This window comes from Colias croceus, chromosome 20 (genome assembly GCF_905220415.1).
Source record: "Colias croceus chromosome 20, ilColCroc2.1".
NCBI classification, from domain to species: domain Eukaryota; kingdom Metazoa; phylum Arthropoda; class Insecta; order Lepidoptera; family Pieridae; genus Colias; species Colias croceus.
In genome coordinates, this window is record NC_059556.1 from 5,406,314 (window position 1) to 5,425,499 (window position 19,186).

At 32.5% G+C, this 19,186-nt stretch overlaps 4 protein-coding genes across 4 annotated transcripts in view; 2 read left to right on the forward strand and 2 right to left on the reverse strand.

Annotated features, from left to right (window-relative positions):
* The window catches only part of LOC123700808, a 535,837-nt gene that overhangs the window by 112,040 nt on the left and 404,611 nt on the right, over positions 1-19,186 (reverse strand). The gene's annotated exons all lie outside the window — the stretch shown is intronic.
* Positions 1,341-10,648, forward strand: LOC123700803. The gene is made up of 4 exons (XM_045648142.1): positions 1,341-1,445; positions 1,650-1,722; positions 7,348-7,509; positions 9,630-10,648. The coding sequence occupies exons 2-4, from the start codon at positions 1,650-1,652 to the stop codon at positions 10,463-10,465; spliced, it is 1,071 nt and encodes a 356-aa protein (XP_045504098.1). The 5' UTR covers positions 1,341-1,445; the 3' UTR covers positions 10,466-10,648.
* LOC123700790 (coiled-coil domain-containing protein 174) lies at positions 10,643-16,146 on the reverse strand. The gene is made up of 7 exons (XM_045648118.1): positions 15,871-16,146; positions 15,530-15,735; positions 14,595-14,795; positions 14,318-14,450; positions 13,856-13,997; positions 11,530-11,751; positions 10,643-11,438 (listed from the first exon to the last, which is right to left on the reverse strand). Exons 1-7 carry the CDS (start codon positions 15,910-15,912, stop codon positions 10,693-10,695), a joined length of 1,692 nt encoding a protein of 563 aa, XP_045504074.1. The 5' UTR covers positions 15,913-16,146; the 3' UTR covers positions 10,643-10,692.
* On the forward strand, positions 17,223-19,014 carry LOC123700814 (ubiquitin-conjugating enzyme E2-17 kDa). The gene is made up of 3 exons (XM_045648158.1): positions 17,223-17,490; positions 17,888-18,173; positions 18,265-19,014. Exons 1-3 carry the CDS (start codon positions 17,447-17,449, stop codon positions 18,388-18,390), a joined length of 456 nt encoding a protein of 151 aa, XP_045504114.1. The 5' UTR covers positions 17,223-17,446; the 3' UTR covers positions 18,391-19,014.

Here is a 19,186-nt window from a genome sequence, read left to right on the forward strand (position 1 = left end):
ACGATTGAATAGATATTACAACTATGTTATCTCCTTTACTAATCTTCATTCATCTTTACGAAACACAGTAAATTATCGTAAATAAACAATTTTATGAGCGACGGTACGAACGCATTTTTGTGCAAATCTATACAAATAGTGCCATTTATCACAATTCGCACAACACTGCTGGCAGCTCGAAGTACCTATAATGAAGATAGAAGACCAGTCTACCCAACCTCTGCATAAATATCACAGCGTACAATTCGTTCCCGCCAATCCCGAAACCCTCATAGCGGCCATGTTTAATTTTTAACTGTCAGTGTAACGTGAAGCAATTTAAATTAACAAACTCTGTACAATATAATGCTTCACCTGAAATCATTTATTTTATTTGTACTCCAACCCTAATCCCAAATGTAGATACAAAATAAATTGCAATCTCGATGAATGTCTGCGTCTGAATAACAACGTTCTGCATAATGTATTAATTAATTAATTTATTATTAATGAATTATTTAGTACATATTTCTAAAATAATAATCTATGTAAAAACATGTTATCACTTTAACACTACATATTGCGTTAGTTATTCAAATTATAAAATAATAAGATACAATAATTATTTGATATCAACAGCAAAATAAATAAGTATCATGACAATTATCTACGAAAACAAGTTTTACTTTGCATGATATCATGCTACATTGTTACACGATTCAAATTATTTTATATCTACAAAATCTATGATCGATGTCCAATGTCTCTTACACCGTGTTCTTTTTATAAAAATGAATGATTCGGGTGGCGCTAGGCACCGCATTGCAGACTGCACGGCGATGCTCTGATGACCTACATCGTTCACAATGCCTCCCACGACCACAATATCTAGCCAAATACCTAATACAAACGGGAATTCCGGCTGCTCATCTAAAACCAACCAAAATCCAATTACTTCCCGTTCACATTGAAGCAAACAATATTTTATGCTTTTAAAATGAAATGCTGAAACTAATCCAAACTTGTGTATTGCTTTGTCTTTTTAATCATCAATGTTCGCTGACTTTTTGTGTATAGCACAAAAGCCATTTTATTATGAATGAGCATTAAACTCATGGAATCTTACAATAATATTTCATATTGGAAATGTGTTTTATAATGAGTACAATAGAATGGACTAGTTTACACAAAGGAACTATTTAAAAAATAAAAGCTATCGCATATTTAACGCTTTTAAAAACACCCTGTTTATTTAAGCGCCCTTCGTACTACATACTACAAGCAATTATTTAAAGCAGTTTACACGACAGCGAACTAGTTACGGCTACGTCACCGCTACGCGCTACGAGCGGCTGAAAAGGCGCAGTGTGCGCGTAGTCGCCTGGCGTGCGCGCGAACTGTCCTTATCACTCGTCACATTCAACACATTACTTCAGTCCATGAAGGAAAACACAGAGACAATCTAGGTATCTATCTATTATTACAACAAAAATATATTCATTTGTCTTTGAACACATTGTGCTAAACCAGTTATTTTAATTGGAAAGTTAAGCTAAACAATAATTGGAATTATTTTCTAACAGAATATTAATATTTTATATTCCTCAACCAGTAAAGTAGTGTAATATATTTTTCATGTTTCATTTTCTTGGATACTTCGCCGGACTCAGATGGCGGGAACAAAGTTTTACGGTTCAACATCAACATTTCTGCTGAGCGTTGCGGCTTTCATTTCGTTAAGTGGTGAGTATTCCCGCTATAAATAATATAGCAATCGAAATATAAACTTTTGTTATAAACGCTACCGTTTTAATTCGCTTTTCGTTTTGTTTCGTAACAAATAAACATCGATTCAAAAACAAAGCTTTGGAACAATCACAATTTATTTTCGTTGTTTGCTGAAATTTTATTTTTGCTTAGTTTTCGTAAATTTGAATTTAATTGGTATCTCCTAAATCACTTTTTGGGTTGATGTTATTGGAATAGAATCATAAAAGCAGATCCTATTTTTATAAATGCGTAGACATCAATCGTCGTTCTTTTTATTTCTGCATGTGTGTTTGAATAAATTATACGCTTAAGTATTTTCATACATTCATTAGATATACTGAGACGTGATAACTGAAAGATTGTTAATCCATACTAATATTATAAATGCGAAAGTAACTCTGTCTGTCTGTTACTCAATCACGCCTTAACTACCAAACCAATTTGCATGTGGTATAGAGATATATTGATACCCGAGAAAGGACATAGGCTACTTTTTGCCCCGGAACATAGGATAGGTTTTATCCCGGAAATACCACGGGAACGGGAACTATGCGGGTTTTTCTTTGACTGCGCGGGTGAAGCCGCGGGTGGAAAGCTAGTTATTAAATAAATTTGATATTTTTTACATATCTACCCACTACTGTACACTGTATATACATATATTTATGTAGTAGATATGACTGTAAGACCCGATTTCACCAATATTTTCTAAATCAGAGATTTATTAATCGAGCTTCAAAATAAACATGTATTTTAACATCGTTGTCAACTCTTCAGGTCCCAAGAAGGAAATCTTAGAGCCGATTATCAAATCGGCCTTTAACTGAGCGACTCACGAATCATTCATTCGTATTTTAAACCGCCCGAAACAAAATGTCATAGTTGACAATGCCATAGTTTCGCACATTAGGGCTATTTTTGTTCTAGTTGTATAATAACTGTCATGTTTGGTAATTCGACTAAATTGAGATGTTCTAATACAGTATAAAATTTAATAATCATGTAGTAACTTTTACGTTTCCTGGTTTATATGTCAAACGATTTGGTCGTTACCATGGTTACAAATGTTTGATGTTATTTGGAGATTGTTTTGTTGTGATTTTTCTTGTGTTATTTTAATTTTATTTTGAGTTGAATAAATATAATAATGTTGAAGAAAAATCGCGGTTCAATTTCACTTGGTAGAAGGTAAACTGGATCTGGTTGAAATTACGAAAAAAAATTCGGAGTCCGAAGGAAAGTAGAGAGATCTCATACTAGAAGAGCAATTAACAAGAAAAATAGAGACAAAGATAAAAGAAAGCAGTAAATTAATAGTAAATTCTTGTTCGTAATAACCTAGTATCTAGTTGTTATAACCAATTTATTGAATGATGTTGATAGGTACAATCTAAGGGTACAATAAAAATGTTTTATAAAAACACAAGTTTTATTTATTTATTTAGGTAACATGAAAAATAACATATTTCTATAACAATGTCACATTTAAATTAAATTAGGATCATCATCATCGTCAGCCCATATACGTTCTCACTGCTGGGACATGGGATTGGTAGTGCTAACTTAAACTTAAACACGGTAAGGGATCAGGTCATTATCCACCACGCTATCTTATGATATGTCGGTTAACGGTTTCCTCACAATGTTTTTCACCACTGAGCCATCACTGCGACACTGCACTGCACTACAATAAGCAGTTGGTCTGTAGGTGAAACTGATTGATTCCTAAAACAGAATTTAAAATTAAGATAAATACATTTCATAATCATGAGGAGGCCTGAGCCTTACCTGAGTAGTGGTGAAGTTTACATTTTAAGTACCTATATTGGTATTCAATACTAGATTTGACATGACTCACAGGATTATTATGGTTTAATTGAAAATAATACAGTATGTAGGAAGGAACCTTTTATGCACATAAATATAAATAGGTATTACCTCACGAGATAGTTATACTTACAGATCCGACGGTTATTCGAGTTTATCTTCAATTAATTGCAATACTTCCAAAACCGATTGTTTTGATAAACGAAATCTTGTACTAAAATCAACATCATCATATTCTACGAAACAATGACGACGTCTTTATAAATTTTGGGCCGTCGCGGTCGCACTATATAATCCAAATTATACAAATCATCCAACACATCTTCATTTTCAAAAATAAAATATTATGCAGAGTCCATCTTGACAGCAAGAAAACATCAAATCATTTTTTCTAATCGCTTGTTAAAAATTTAAAGAGCCTCTATGCCAGTAATTAAATATGATGCCGTGTTAAGGAAACTAAACCTCGATTAGGTCATGGTGGGACACTCCTTTACATTGATGTCCCGTTAAAAGAGTTAACAGCGTGTTAAACTAACTAACAGAGCTTGGTGAAACTGGGCCTAAAGGTATCAAATTACTTTTATATCCTTCACGTGGTTAAATATTCACGCATTTCTTTGACCATGGAAGAAGCTGACGCGATTCCCATGATAATATATGCCTTATACATAATTTAAATTGAAAGTTTCTTTGTCTGTAAATAAAATCAATACAATAAGCTACTTGAATCACTCTTTAATCTATACTAATATTATAAAGCTGAAGAGTTTGTTTGTTTGTTTAAACGCGCTAATCTCGGGAACTACTGGTCTGATTTGAAAAATTCTTTCGGTGTTAGATAGCTCATTTATCGAGGAAGGCTATAGGCTATCATCACGCTACGACCAACAGAAGTGGAGTCACGGGGGTGAAACCGCGTGGAGCAGCTAGTATTTATATATTACCGGTGAAATATAATCTAAAATAAAAACATTATAAAGACCTTTATTATATTTTAGTGGGTAATAAATTGACAAACTGAAATACCTACGTCACGTTACGTTACCTTATAAATTATTTTATTCCATAAACATGTTCAAATAAGGGAACATATTGCAGAAGTTTCCCATGTGGATTCTATACTGAACTTTTATTTAATCATTGTTGAATTGACTCAAATGACAATGGGAGACACGTTATAAAATTATACGTAATTATTGTAACGGAACAAAGCCACAATAATTATAGGCATTACCTATACGATTCTTTCTACATAGGTCAGCCGTCAGAAATGAAATGTTGATGTTTATCGATCATTACTTGAATAATTCTAACATACATTGTTAAAATATAGTTTACGTACTAAGCTTTAGTTACGAATATTTACCTTGTTTATTTTTAGTTACTATATAACTGGACCTGGAAATAAACTTAAAATTTACGTAATAAAATTAATAATCATGTCCTTAATAATATTAATAAATACACATTTGTAGCAGGTTCACTGTCCACAGACCAAATATGGTCTGTAGAGTATATAGCACTACTAGTCCACAGACCATATGTGGTCTGGTCGTCCATACGATTTCCAGGCTGTTTTTAACAGTGAACGTGGAGAGATCGTCATTTATTTCACGTGGACTTGACAGAACATAACCTATATACCAAATAGTGTCGGGATATAGGTAACAGATGTACCGTTTTATCATAAATAATTGCTGGACGGACATAAAAACATAACTGGACGTGTGGAACTATATACTCTACAGACCATATTTGGTCTGTGGACAGTGAACCTGAAATGTAGCTTAACACTACCTATTATATATAGTGATGTTAAATAGAATAATATCTACCGAGATTATAATTATGTTTTACTAAGTACCTGTATGACGTTATACAGCAATATAGCCTTCATCGATAAATTGACCATCTAATATCAATAAACCAAACTTTACAGTTTGATAATATTTTTGCACCTACAGATGCTTCACGAAATACCTCAGGAAGCATGAACTTCCTATTTTATAGAAACTCGCAACATGCTCAATAAAACATGCAAAGGACAAAGTTTTCCTAACTTTAGGTGTCAAGTTGGGCTTGGAATAGAACGTTACTCCATCGTCACTTATCTTAAATTGTTAAACGCTTTGTTAAGACTTCGCTGTGTAAGAATACAATATGAGACGAAATACTTACTTTACTTCAATAGAGAATAATTTGTACTTTCATATTATTGCGTTAAATATTGAATAATGTAATGTGGAAATGGTTACAACATTGAGTAATCTTCATACTTCATTATAATTTATGTACTTATATTCCTAATGAATATATATCAATCCAAATATAACGCGATTTTCCGTTTACGCTTAGTAATCAATTCATTGCCAATTGTTACCCACAAATTATTATTTGCAACTTTCATGTGAAAATTGTAGTAGCTAATATAATATAGAGACCGTAGTGTAGTGGTAGTCCGTAGAGATCGCTCCCTAGCGATAAGTCATAAGCTCCCTTGCTATTCCTGTAAAGTCTTGTCTTTATTTTATATATTTATTGTCAAAGCAATAAAGCATTTTCATTCATTCATTCATCATATTATATTGACGATAATAGTCTTTGAATGAAATACGTAGCCGGCGTAGCCCCGTAGCCCCTGGAATATGAATTTACTTATGTTTTAAATTTGCACATTTATTTTTATTTATATCCCTAGCCTTTGAACCAAAAGAACATTCTGAATTTTATATTTTCAACCATCGTTTCTACAGAAATACAATGTAAAAACATCGACTTTATTAGAACGAATAACTACCTACGTGTTTATTTACCTTCAAACCACCGCAGTTGGCGTGACGCGAGGGAATATTATAAGCTTCTTGATTATATGTAACAGTAGGGACTAAATTAATCGCACGTCTGTCAGTGTGGATTAAACGTGAGCTCTTTGGATTACAAATAATTAGTAGGTAATATGCTCGTGAACGTTACATTCACAATTACATAATTCTGGTAAGATATTTTAACCCTAATATGGATATGACAGGAATTCAAAGTCATCGTATGTGTATTATTTTCTAATATTCATTAATATATCTTCAAATGAATTTTAGGCAAACCTTGTACATACACCTATAATTAATTATTAATACATTACTTGCCCCACCCGAAGAAGCTCATCGACTTTTGCTCCCGACTGTATATTAATTAAATATCAATTAGGTACGACTACATTAATGAACCTTATCGAGTATAACAGTTATTCAGGGCTATTTGGAATCTTTGTAGGCAGATATCGAATACCTTTATAATTACTGAACATTTGAAATAAATAAGTATTATATTTATAGAAAATATGTAGTACCTACCTAAAAATTACTTTTCCATCGCTGTATGTCCGTCTCTCGGTCCCTATGTACTCGGTAATTATGTAGGCTTAAAACTTTAAAATTACGCAACGCAAGTTGATATGGTTTTTTTTTGTAGGTAGTTAGTGTGGTGCTTGAGAAAGGTATAATTATATAATTTGCTGAGGTTTCTATACAAAACGGTCAAAGCCGCGTGCGGAATGCTTGTAAATGATAGTGTTAATAGGATAGTCAAACACTTTTCTTCTTTAAAACTGATAATTTTTTAAAGAAAAGAAAAAGTCGATCAGTGACAACCCAGGGACACCTCTATTCTTTAAAAAAGTACCTATCATTTATAAAGCATTTAAATACTAATCAACTAAACATCAAACATTAAAACTGTTAAGTTTATATGTATGTTTTTCCCTACTTCCAGTGTACATAAACGCTGAAGATGGCAGACAGTGCTACTGGTGCGGCCCGCTCGCTGAGCAAGTGCACCGCAGCCGCCGCGCGCCGCCGTGCGATGCGCCCAAAGCACACGTCACGACCTGCGACCCGGGCCTCACGCACTGCGCAATTGTCGCGACAGCTCCACGTAATTAAAAGCACTTTAAAAAAAATAACAAAAGACAAACGTAATTCTGTTTGACAGAACTACGTTGCAAAAGAACATGGAGTTGTATAGCGATGGGACTGTTCTGTACCTAATCAATACATATAATAAAATCTATACTTTATATTATAAAGCTGAAAAGTTTGTTTATTTGTTTGAACGCGCTAAACTCAGGAAATACTGGTCCGATTTGCAAAATTCTTTCGGTGTTATATAGCCCATTTACCGAGGAAGGCTATAGGCTATACCTATATCATAACGCTAAGACTAACAGGAGCGGAGCCATAAGGGTGAAACCGCGAAGCTCAGTCAGTACCTAATAGATGTCTAGCTGCTTTCGCGAGCTTGCGCTTCAGATAAATGTATCGACAGCTTACGTCAATCTCATACATTCATAATCTATTCTATCAAACGTTACGCTAATAGAAAGCCACTTGTCTAGGGGGGCTGAGAATAACGCGTAGCGCGCAAAACAAACAAACGCGCTATTAAATAAAGAACATTTACAATGTAAATAAGTTATAAACAGTTTCTTAAACCTACCTTAATGTTATATAGGAATTGAAAATACAATACTAATAATTAAAGGCTTCCAACAAAATGGCAAGTCAAGTCTTTATTTTATAGTATCAGATGCCAATATTAAATGTAGGTAACAGTCAAGATTTCTTTAAAATCGGGTCAGTAATTTTATAAATAGAAAACAACATATGTAGTTCAGGATACATCGCCCATTTTTGCAAGTGACTACTATCAAGCTGATTTTCTGTTTGTAGCTTTATTTTGATGAGACATCGAACAATTTCGTGTACGAAACTCTCGATTGTGGTAGCTAACAGAGATAACAAGGATAAAATTTTTTGATTTGATGGTTCTCAAATATTTATTACGCAATTTGTAGGACAATATGTCTGTTGAATTATATAAACATTAACTAAGTGAAAACAAAAAAATCAGCTTGTTAGTAATCATTTATGATGACCTCGTTATCGATACACTTTGGAAAGGGGGACTCTTTGAACAAACCATAGATTTTGTAGGACAAATATTTTTTCGAATAATTTAGGTAATTATCTTGAGATTGAACAAAAAAAAATTCATTCAGTTTTTTTTTTTTTTATAAAATTGGAAGGCAAACGAGCAGACGCAATGGCCGTCAATCAGTTAGTAATAAATAGACATCGGATTATATGCACTAACAAAATGCCAAAATATGCATGCAAATATGCACTAAAAAAGGCCGAAATATGCACTAAAAACGACTGATATGCCTAAAATATGCACATATAAATCAAAAAAACCTTTATTATTTTTATATATTTAAATCAAAGATTGTACAAAAACATTGAAATTTTCTTGAAATTGAGTATAGTTTTTGTGCCAATATACAATTGCATTTTTACCAAATTTTCGAGCGCAAATTTGTGACGTTTGTCACCCGCGAGCCCAGTGTTGCCACCTTAACCCTTTCCGGGCTAAATCTAGCCCTTTTTTGGAATTCAACCCGTGTTTTGTGTGTAATCTAGCCCTATTTTGAATGGCTCAAAATTTACTTAAAATGGAGCCCATTTTGTAATTTTTTGCCATTTTACCATGCCAAAATAGGGTTTGTTTACTCGCTGAGCGTTCTGATTGGCTAATAAAGGTTAGTCGACCAATCAAAACTCCCGCTACTTAACGATTTATGCACGAAATATGCACGATTGGGGAAAAAGGCTAAAATATGCACTAACGCCGTAATTAGAGAGTTTTATGCATTTGCATATGCAAATATGCAAATGCATATAATCCGATGTCTAGTAATAAATATTTGAGAACCATCAAATCAAAAATTTTTATCCTTGTTATCTCTGTTAGCTACCACAATCGAGACTTTTGTACACGAAATTATTGGGCGTCTCATCAAAATAAAGCTACAAACGGAAAATTAGCTTGATAGTAGTCACTTGCAAAAATGGGCGATGTATCCTGAACTAATGTATCTTGTTTTCTTTGTATTAAACATTAAATAAAATAAAAAAGTAATATGTAGGTAATAAATCAATGTTATATTAAATATAGAATGAAACGTAAATTATGCTGTATTTTTTGTTACATTTCAGCGTACGTAGAATCAAGATACTGCGTGAAAATTTATCAAGACGAATGTTATTTAGATTTTTGCAATACAACAAAAACGTGGAAAATGACATGCCCTTGCAAAGGAGACCTTTGCAATGGACAAAACACCGATCGTGAAGATAAGGCATTCGCAGAACTTATGGAAAAAACTCAAAAACAAATTAAAAAACGAACCAAAAAGAGCATCAATGAACCTATTGTGACAACCATTGAAGTTGAAGAAAATATTCCCAGTACTAATCCTAGTTTAATTGCTATAGAATTCAAACAAAACGAAACGAATAAAAAATATATGAATGAGAAGAATTTTGTAACCCATATAAAAATAGTCAACGATTCAGAAGAAAGTGAATCACTGGTTGAAGGCGAATCAGAAGATCCAGTTATAGATAAAAATCCAGAAATTAATGACGATGATGATAAACATGAAGCTGAGAAAACTACACTTCAAACAAATGAAATGACTGAGAGTATAGATGAGAATAATAATATAGAAACAACGCCAGTATCATTGGAATCTACGATAAAAATAACAGAACTAAATAAGGTTGAAAACCCATTGCCGGGCAATTTAATAAAGCCTAGTGAAGAATTACCTACTGCAGAAGCACTGCAAGAAAGTGTCAAACCAAATGCTGTAAACGGTAAGGAAAATATCCAGACAACTTTATCTGAAGAGTCGACCGTAATTACTACGGAAGGGATAGAAATGACAACTGAAAAACCAAACCATAAAAATGGTTCTGAAAAGTTCAAATTAAACCTATATTTACTTATTATTGCAGTGTTTAACTTTTATTTCGAGACCGTATTTTAAATAACAAATAAAAATTACACATATCCTTTCACGAGCTAGTATTCTTTGTAGTCAATTATGATCTCACCTTTTTTCCATTAAAGCATTGTGTTGTGATATTAGTGTAGGTAAAAATAAGTGAAAAGCAATTTATTAAAAATTGGGAAATACATTTAGTATTTGTGCAATAAAATATGATTTGTAATATAATATGTTGTTTTATTTCAAAATTAACAAACAGATACACTCTAATCAAATGTGAAATCATAATGTTTTGATAAATGTATACTACTTGGTTTTGCTTCTAAACTTTTTGCACCCTGTGCAAAGGATTCCCTTATATCAGAATGAAAGGGGGTTTTGGATTTAATGTTTTTAGGAACAGGCCCATAATATTCGTAAGTTGGTGGTGGTGCTATTTCGGCATGATTTGCCTCATGTTTTCTTTTTTCGGGCCTCTTGTTTTTCGTTTCATCCTCTTCATCGCTTAATTCGTTTTGTATAGGAACTACTTCTTGTGCTTTTATAAAGTTTTTATACTTAACAGTTTTTCCTTGTTTCTTTGTCGTGAAATAAAGACCCTTTGGTTCTATGTTACTAATATCACCAATATCAGGCGGAGGCGGTGTTTTAGGTCTGACATCTGACCACGTCTTCTGTATATTTGAATCTTGTTTATTCCCTTGGTTGTCAAAGGTATATTTTGATTTAAGAGAAACATTCGATGTTTCGGGAGGTGCGAATTCATCGATTCGTTTCGCTCTTTGCTGTTCCACATATTCCTCCTGTGTCATTTCTTTAAATTTCTTCACTTTATCCTCAACGCCTTCTTTACCCAAGTCCCACTCGCGTATATATGCCTCTCTTTGCTTTTGCCTTTCTTTTTCGCGTTCCTCTCGCAATCTTTTCTCTTCCTCTTTTGCTTTATTCTCGGCTTCATTTTTCTTTTCGTTCAAGAATTCAAGAAGGCATTTAGTGAATTCGTTTTTCTTTTCTGCAATAAAAAGTATGTTCAATTAATATAATTCTCAAGCTATTTTTTTTTTCATTCTCATAAATGAGAAGTTTGTAACAATTTGACTCACCTTCAGGGTCCTCTGGTGGCAAGCCTGCTCTCATTCTCTGTCTAGCCCGAGCTGCAGCTACTCTAGCTGCTACCAATTCATCACGCTTCTTCCTCATTTCTTCAGCTTGCTTTTGGGCTTTAAGTGTTTCATCTCGCTTTTTGATCAGTTCCTCCATTTGCTTCCTACGCTCCGCTTCATCCGTGCTGAACGAATAATAACCAACACCGTGCATTCTTGCCTCTGTAAATTGTTTTTAAAGTTAATAATAAAAAAATATTACAGAGAACAAAGCTCAGTTATCTATACTATAATTTGTGAATAGATTTAAGTGATGTGTATCAATTACACAGTTTTTGGATATGTCAGTTTACATAAGCTCCTAACAAGTACAAATAATCAAATACAAATGTCATAAGGTATGCATGTACACTCAAAACAAAAGCATACAAAACTATAGATAGTAGTTATTGAAATTATTTATGTTTAGCTGAGTTGTGTATGTGTTAACGGAAATGTAAGTAATCCGTCATTGTGTAAAATTCCTAGGAAATGTATGTAATTCCTAAAATCGCACGGAAATGTGTGAAATAAATTATTTTATATACATTTCCTAGGAAATTTATACATTTCCTAAATAGCAATTGGAAAAGTAAAACATCTAAGATATTGGAAGGTACCCGGGACGAGGGGTGGGTATGGCGCAGTCGGATTGTATAATCCGCCGTATTACAAACGGCCGGCATTTTGTAATATGCCGAAAATTCGTAACCAGAAATAACGCTATTACCTAATAATTATACAGGGTGTAATCGTTAAGTGTGCACAGGCGATTATTCCGTAACTATTACAGATATCAAAAAACTTTAAACTGACATCGAAAGTATTTAACCTAACGAGTAAAATGGCCATAATAATTTTTTAAAAATAAAACGAGAAATATCTAAAATATTAACTTGAAACTCTCCCATACATTTAGTAAGAGATACGAATATCCCATGTACATGGGTTGATCCAAAAGTAATGATAATCAATATTAAACAAGGTCATTACAGTTATAATAATTATGTAGTTCTCTAGATAGTCTTCTAACTAGAAAATATACTTCAATATTTTTTTTCCTAAACTTTAAAAAAAATTTTGACTTCATCCACAAAAACCCCTCCACGCGGCCATCACTTCGCTCATCGCTGTCGTCTTAAAATAATTTATTGCTAAGAATGTGTTTCTTGTGCCGAGGAAAGAGATAAAGTAAATAGGAGCTAGATCTAAAAAATAGGGTAGGTGTTCAAGCATTTGGAATGCCGATTTTTGAATGGCAGCCATCGCAACTGACGCTTTGTGATCTGGTGCGTTGTCTTGGTGAAACAGCATTCAGGTCCGCAGTTTGCCATGTCTCTTTTCCTTGCTAACCTACCGCGATCTTTTAATTTGGTCTATTTAGTAAGAGCCCAATAAAGTGGCTACCTTTTTAAAATATTCCACCATAATTATTCCTTCAGCGTCCCAAAAAAACTACCGCTTTAATCTAACCTACTGATTTTCACTTTCTTCATCGTCACTTTCGAAGCTCGCATCCAGGACATTGATTGTTTTTTGGTTTCAGCATAAACATGGTGAACTCGGGTAACGTCCATAATCACAAAACGTGACAAAAAATTATCCTGATATCATTAAAATTTAGAAATTTACCCTCTACATGTCGAATCATTGTGTCTTCTTTTCGTCGGGAAACATTCTGGCACGCACGGTTCACATTCAAATTAATGTAAATAATAGGAAACGTGGCCTGTTGATATGGTTTTTTTGTGATTACTTAGTGAATACATGAGCAAACAAAAAACATTTATTTTATATTTTTATGTGCACAGGAAATACCCAATTATGATTACTTTTGGATCAACCTAGTACATTTAATATGAAAGATTTTAGCTTTTTCTTTCTTTTTTTGGTTTTCTGCTTTAATTACTTCTCAAATTTGAAGGGAAGTTCATTTAGAAACTGTAAATAGAGCTCCTCATTGTATTGCACAATGAGGACATCACTTCGAAAATCTGCTATGAATACAAAATGTATGGGAAATAAAATGTATGGGAGCGTTTAATGTAACATTTTTGGATATTTCTCGTTTTATTTTTAAAAATTTATTATGGCCATTTTACTCATTAGGTTAAGTACTTTCGATATCAGTTTAAAGTTTTTTGGTATCTGCAATAGTTACGGAATAATCGCTTGTGCACACTTAACGATTACACCCTGTATATTAATAGCCTGTAATAGTCAGATTAACGCTCAGAAGTCGGCGCTAAATACGCGTTCTTTATGATAATTAACACAACAAACTTACCATCAAACAAAAGATCTTGGTAATGAATGTCATTGTCTTTTGCCAATAGCTCCTTTTCTTTCTGTTCCCATTTCTCCCTTAATGATTGCAGATAGTCATTTGTTTTTTGCACTAAAAATGGTTTTTCTGGTTTTGATGAAGCCTGTGCAATATATTTTAGAATTGAACACATCATAATTAATATTATCATCCTAAATACTATATTTTTGACTTAAAAAGCCCTTTACAAATAAACTTACGTAAATACTAAATTCACAGGAAAATTTACTTATAATAGCACAAGAAATTTGAACAAATAGTCATATGTGATCTATTATAATATCATTCATGCAACGAATATAAAAAAAAAAATCCTAAAAGATTAGGTTTATGGAAGAAAATGTATGCAATATTATATTTTCCTTCCTATTGTGATTTATTTCAGGTCTTTTGAGATAACAACATACATTTAAAAACCCTTACCGATTGTTCAGTATCTTCTTCATCTTTATTACTAGGCATTAACTTTATAAGCTCTTGATCCCTTTTTTTGTACAGATCTAAATCAGACTTGAGGCATTTTCTTGTCCTGCCTAAACAATCTACATATTCTACCCTGTAAATATTATAAAATATGCATTAACTTATTATTTATTATTAAACTCGAAAGTAGAAACGTAAATAAGTATGCAACAGTGAAAACAATAGATAATTTTTTTTATTATTAATATTAAATATGTATGATAGAAAAATGTAATACCAATCGCCATCGTCATCTTCTCTATAAACTTCAGTATCTGACTCTACAATTGGATCATTTTTTGTATCACAACTCTCCCTTTTTGTAACATCTTGTTGTTTCTTCTCTTTGAAATCAACTAAGAAGCGATCAGCCAATTGTGAGCTTCCAGCACTATCTGCTAGATGTTCATATAACTGAGCTTTCTTTTCCAGTGCAGCCCTGCGAATATAATACAAAATCCATACTAATATTATAAATGCGAAAGTAACTCTGTCTGTCTGTTACTCAATCACGCCTTAACTACTGAACCAATTTGCATGAAATTTGGTATAGAGATATTTTGATACCCGATAAAGAAGATCTTAGGCTACTTTTTACCCCGGGAAATAGGATAGGTTTTATCCCGGAAATCCCACGGGAACGGGAGCTATGCGGGTTTTTCTTTGGCTGCGCGGGCAAAGCTGCGGTTGGAAAGCTAGTAACATATAAATTATAATAAACATTTTAATATATTTAAATATTATAATTACTAGCTGTCCCGGCTAACCTTGTTCTGATGTACTCTTGTCACTAAGAGGTATGAAAAATAGATGTTGTTTGATTCACAGATCATACCCGATAGGCATGCTTCAAATTAGAGTTATCTTAATATATATAAATCTCGTGTCACAATGTTTGTCCTCAATGGACTCCTAAACCACTTAACCGATTATAATAAAATTCGCACACCATGTGCAGTTCAATCCAACTTGAGAGATAGGATAGTTTGAATCTCAAATCGTTTTAGAGAAAGTGGGCGAAGCCGCGAGCGGGAAGCTAGTATATTATATATTCAAATAGTCATAAGACATACGGGAAGATAGCTTCAAATAAGGTAAGACTTTTGAGTCAAGTAATGAATGATGAAAATATGCTGAGAATCATTTCATCAGGTTTTTAAATAATTTACTTACTTGGATTTCCGAAAGGCCTCTGACTCATCAATGTTCTTGGCTACAAGATTATCTTTGAGTGATCTTTTTTCTTTTTGGCCTTCTTGTCTGTTTTTATCAGATGTTTTTACTGAAGGCTTAAAATTCTCTAAGCGATGTTGTGGTAGATTTTTCTTTTCTTGTACCTCCTCTTGTTTTTTCAATAGTTCTGCTTTTAAACTGAATAGCTATAAATTGAAACAAAGAAATATTTAATAGACTACATAAGACTACATAATATAATATAACTCATAAAATATATAAAATATATTTTACATCATGAAAGTATTAATGATTCAAGCTAGAAATAAAATAATACTAACCGTTGATTTATTAAAAAATAGTTTTTTTGTATTCTCATTCATTGTAAATTTTTCAGGAACCAGAAAATGAAGGTTGACTTATTAATATTGATATTTTTTCAATTCAATTCAACTTTTTTGACCTCGAAGTTTTAAAGGAAGCTCAAAATATGTAACCATCAAGCGTAGATATGAATGTTATTATTTAAATATTTAAGTTAGGTATTTAATTATTTATAATAAACAATGTCAATTGATTGATACCACAGATTGATACTGATTGAATATTGATACCTATTACCTATCATCAGGATTCAGATTTCAGGCATCAATCATGAATCAACTGTCAAGTGTCAACATCATTGCTCGTTGCTGTCATTTAGCATATTCTTTAATCATTGATTTGTCTGTGGTGTTTCTTATTTATATGTCTTCCATAATGGCAACATTATCTCTGACGTCTGTGACGTTTTGACTTAGCGTTTGGAGAATTCCGTACTTATGTGGTAGAATTCAAAAAGGACGGTTAATTTTCACTGTTGTTTTCACCTTTTTCACCTTGTTTCACTGTAAATTGTGTGTTAATTTATAAGTGTATGTAACTGTGGCAATAAATAATTAAAGTTACAACGTGTTTCAATCTCATAATGGGAATACAAACCTCGTATGTCGTTGTAATTATTCTTAATTACTATCAAGATTACTACTTAATAGAGTTCAAGAAAATTAAATATATAATTAAAATTAATTATATACCAAAAATAATGACACAATATACAATTACAATACCTACATTATATTACATTTTTTAACTGTATTTGCTTTAAGTATGCCTTTTAGCCTTAGGGCGTATTCAGAAAGAAAGCTTGAAACTTATAAGCGTTTATCGGCACATGTCTGCGCTGGTAACCCGCGCAGGAAAATATATGAACATGCGCCGATAAGCGCTGATCGGCGCCGACAAGTTCCGACAACCTTCAACAAGCGGTCCTGGTCAGCGCTGGGCGCTGCCATATAAAATTTGTTTTGGTCTGCTTCAACCTGCTTCCTTTGTGTAGAACGAACCAGCGTTGACAAGCGCCGATAAGCGCTTATAATTTTCAAGCTTTCTTTCTGAATACGCCCTTAGATCATTATGTATTAATGATCTAAGGTCTTAGCAAATCAGGATTTACGATGATTTACGATTACAGGACGATGATTTGATGAGTTATTAAAATTAATTTCAAATGCTATACTTGGCTTTGAAAATGAAAAAATGTGAATCAATGGTGCTTAAATCACAATTTAATATATTTATCCAAAACAGAGAAAAGGCTTTCAGGGTCTATGAATCATATTTTTTAGAACTAGCAACTTATTAGTGACGTTTTTGCATCGCAGTGATCATGGCTCGTTTTTTTTGCTGAATTCATGGTCATACTGACAACCTTTTCTCTAGTCGAGACGAGAAAAATCGGTACAATCAAACAACAAAGGCGTAGCTTTAACATAAACATACAGTGAGAAATCAATCGCATGAAGTACTATAAATATCGACTGATAAGAATAAACTGTTTTGCTTCATCGTGAAGTGATATAATTTTGTGAAATCAAAATGTCAACTCCTGCCAGACGACGTCTTATGAGGGATTTTAAACGGTTTGTTATATTTTAAAGTAGCGTTTTCCTTAAGAATTTCTAAAATTAAAGTATATAGCTATATTCTTTTCATCAAAATTATCTTTGCCATATTCATTGATTTTCTATTTTGTTCTACATATTCATGCACCAGGAATCGATTTTGATATTAATCTTTTTATTTCTGCATGTAACGTTTGTGCTATAAACAGAATAATGCGTCACCTTCGATCGAATTTATGATTCAGATATTTTTAACGAAATCAAATGTACAGTTAATGTAGATTTGAGTGTTTTCTTAACAAAAGAATTATGACCTCATTAAAAGTTTTAGACATTAATTGTCACAAGATCTTGAAACATACAGTTTATTATAAAACATACACATTGTGTCTCAGTAATGAATTCATATTTTCAGCCTCCAAGAAGATCCACCAACTGGTGTTTCAGGAGCTCCAACTGATAATAATATTATGATCTGGAATGCTGTAATATTCGGACCTCATGACACTCCATTTGAGGATGGTACATTTAAATTAACTATTGAATTTACCGAAGAATATCCAAACAAACCCCCCACAGTTCGTTTTGTATCTAAAATGTTTCATCCTAATGTCTATGCTGATGGAGGTATATGTTTAGACATATTGCAAAACAGATGGAGTCCTACCTATGATGTTTCAGCAATTTTAACTTCTATACAGGTAATACAAATAATGAAATTATTTATTATGATTACTTCATTTTAATATTTGATTACAAAACAATTTAATACATCATTCAATTTCTTTTCAGTCATTATTAAGTGACCCCAACCCAAATTCTCCAGCAAATTCAATGGCTGCCCAACTTTATAAAGAGAATAGGAGAGAATATGAAAAGCGGGTCAAAGCTTGTGTAGAACAATCATTTATTGATTAACAAGGCGCGCATGGGAGCTTGGGCCCCTATATCAAATAATAAAAATGCTCTACCCAACATGGGCTGAAACTGTTATTCATTGGGACAAGTGTGTAAAATAACAATTACCATTACATTGCCAAATGTACCATTACTGCCACTTTAGCCTGGGCAGGAATAATAAATATACATAATTTTTGGTATAAGAGTTCCCATAAAATCTAAATGTTAGTAGAAATAAAATATAGCATTATGTATTTCACTCTTTAATGTTTTATTCTCATTGTAGAATCATAGTAATCAATACTGCAAATATGTAACCATTTAAAATAGGCAATAACTGCAAATCAATGGTATAAAAAGTAAACACCATTTCATACTTTAGATACAAAAGATAATAAATTTTATTAGAGACCTTTGTAAATCAGTTTCTTAGTTAAATTTATGTTTTCATAAATCATTCTTACTGTTAATTTAATAATCTGATAAGAATTTGATATTAATTAATTTTCTCATGTGTTTTAAAAATTGTTTACTTTCTCACTACTCATCATACAATATGTATTTTTTTTTGTTACTCTCACTGATAATATATTTATAAGTAAATTGTTGGATTGCAATAAATCTAATATAACAATTTCTCAAGCCTTGAACTTTTCTTTTCAAATTGTTTTTTTTTTATGTTTACTGAACTGAGTACAAGTGTTTTTTATTGTTTACATTTACTAAATACACTCTTTCTATTTATTGTCTGTATTTTATTATTGATTGTGCAATTATTAATATTACCTAACTACTCAAAACAAAATAACACTAT

What these genes read in the sequence shown, in the direction of transcription:
- LOC123700790 (XM_045648118.1), bottom strand. Translation starts at nt 15,912, where the DNA reads ATGAATGAGAATACAAAAAAACTATTTTTTAATAAATCAACG. An exon ending in TATTTTTTAATAAATCAACG is followed by an intron (nt 15,736 to 15,870) that starts GTTAGTATTATT and finishes TTCAATTTATAG; the next exon opens with CTATTCAGTTTAAAAGCAGA. An exon ending in GAAGATGACGATGGCGATTG is followed by an intron (nt 14,451 to 14,594) that starts GTATTACATTTT and finishes TAATATTTACAG; the next exon opens with GGTAGAATATGTAGATTGTT.
- LOC123700814 (XM_045648158.1), top strand. Translation starts at nt 17,447, where the DNA reads ATGTCAACTCCTGCCAGACGACGTCTTATGAGGGATTTTAAACG. An exon ending in CTTATGAGGGATTTTAAACG is followed by an intron (nt 17,491 to 17,887) that starts GTTTGTTATATT and finishes TCATATTTTCAG; the next exon opens with CCTCCAAGAAGATCCACCAA. An exon ending in CAATTTTAACTTCTATACAG is followed by an intron (nt 18,174 to 18,264) that starts GTAATACAAATA and finishes ATTTCTTTTCAG; the next exon opens with TCATTATTAAGTGACCCCAA.
- LOC123700803 (XM_045648142.1), top strand. Translation starts at nt 1,650, where the DNA reads ATGGCGGGAACAAAGTTTTACGGTTCAACATCAACATTTCTGCTGAGC. An exon ending in GGCTTTCATTTCGTTAAGTG is followed by an intron (nt 1,723 to 7,347) that starts GTGAGTATTCCC and finishes CCCTACTTCCAG; the next exon opens with TGTACATAAACGCTGAAGAT. An exon ending in AATTGTCGCGACAGCTCCAC is followed by an intron (nt 7,510 to 9,629) that starts GTAATTAAAAGC and finishes GTTACATTTCAG; the next exon opens with CGTACGTAGAATCAAGATAC.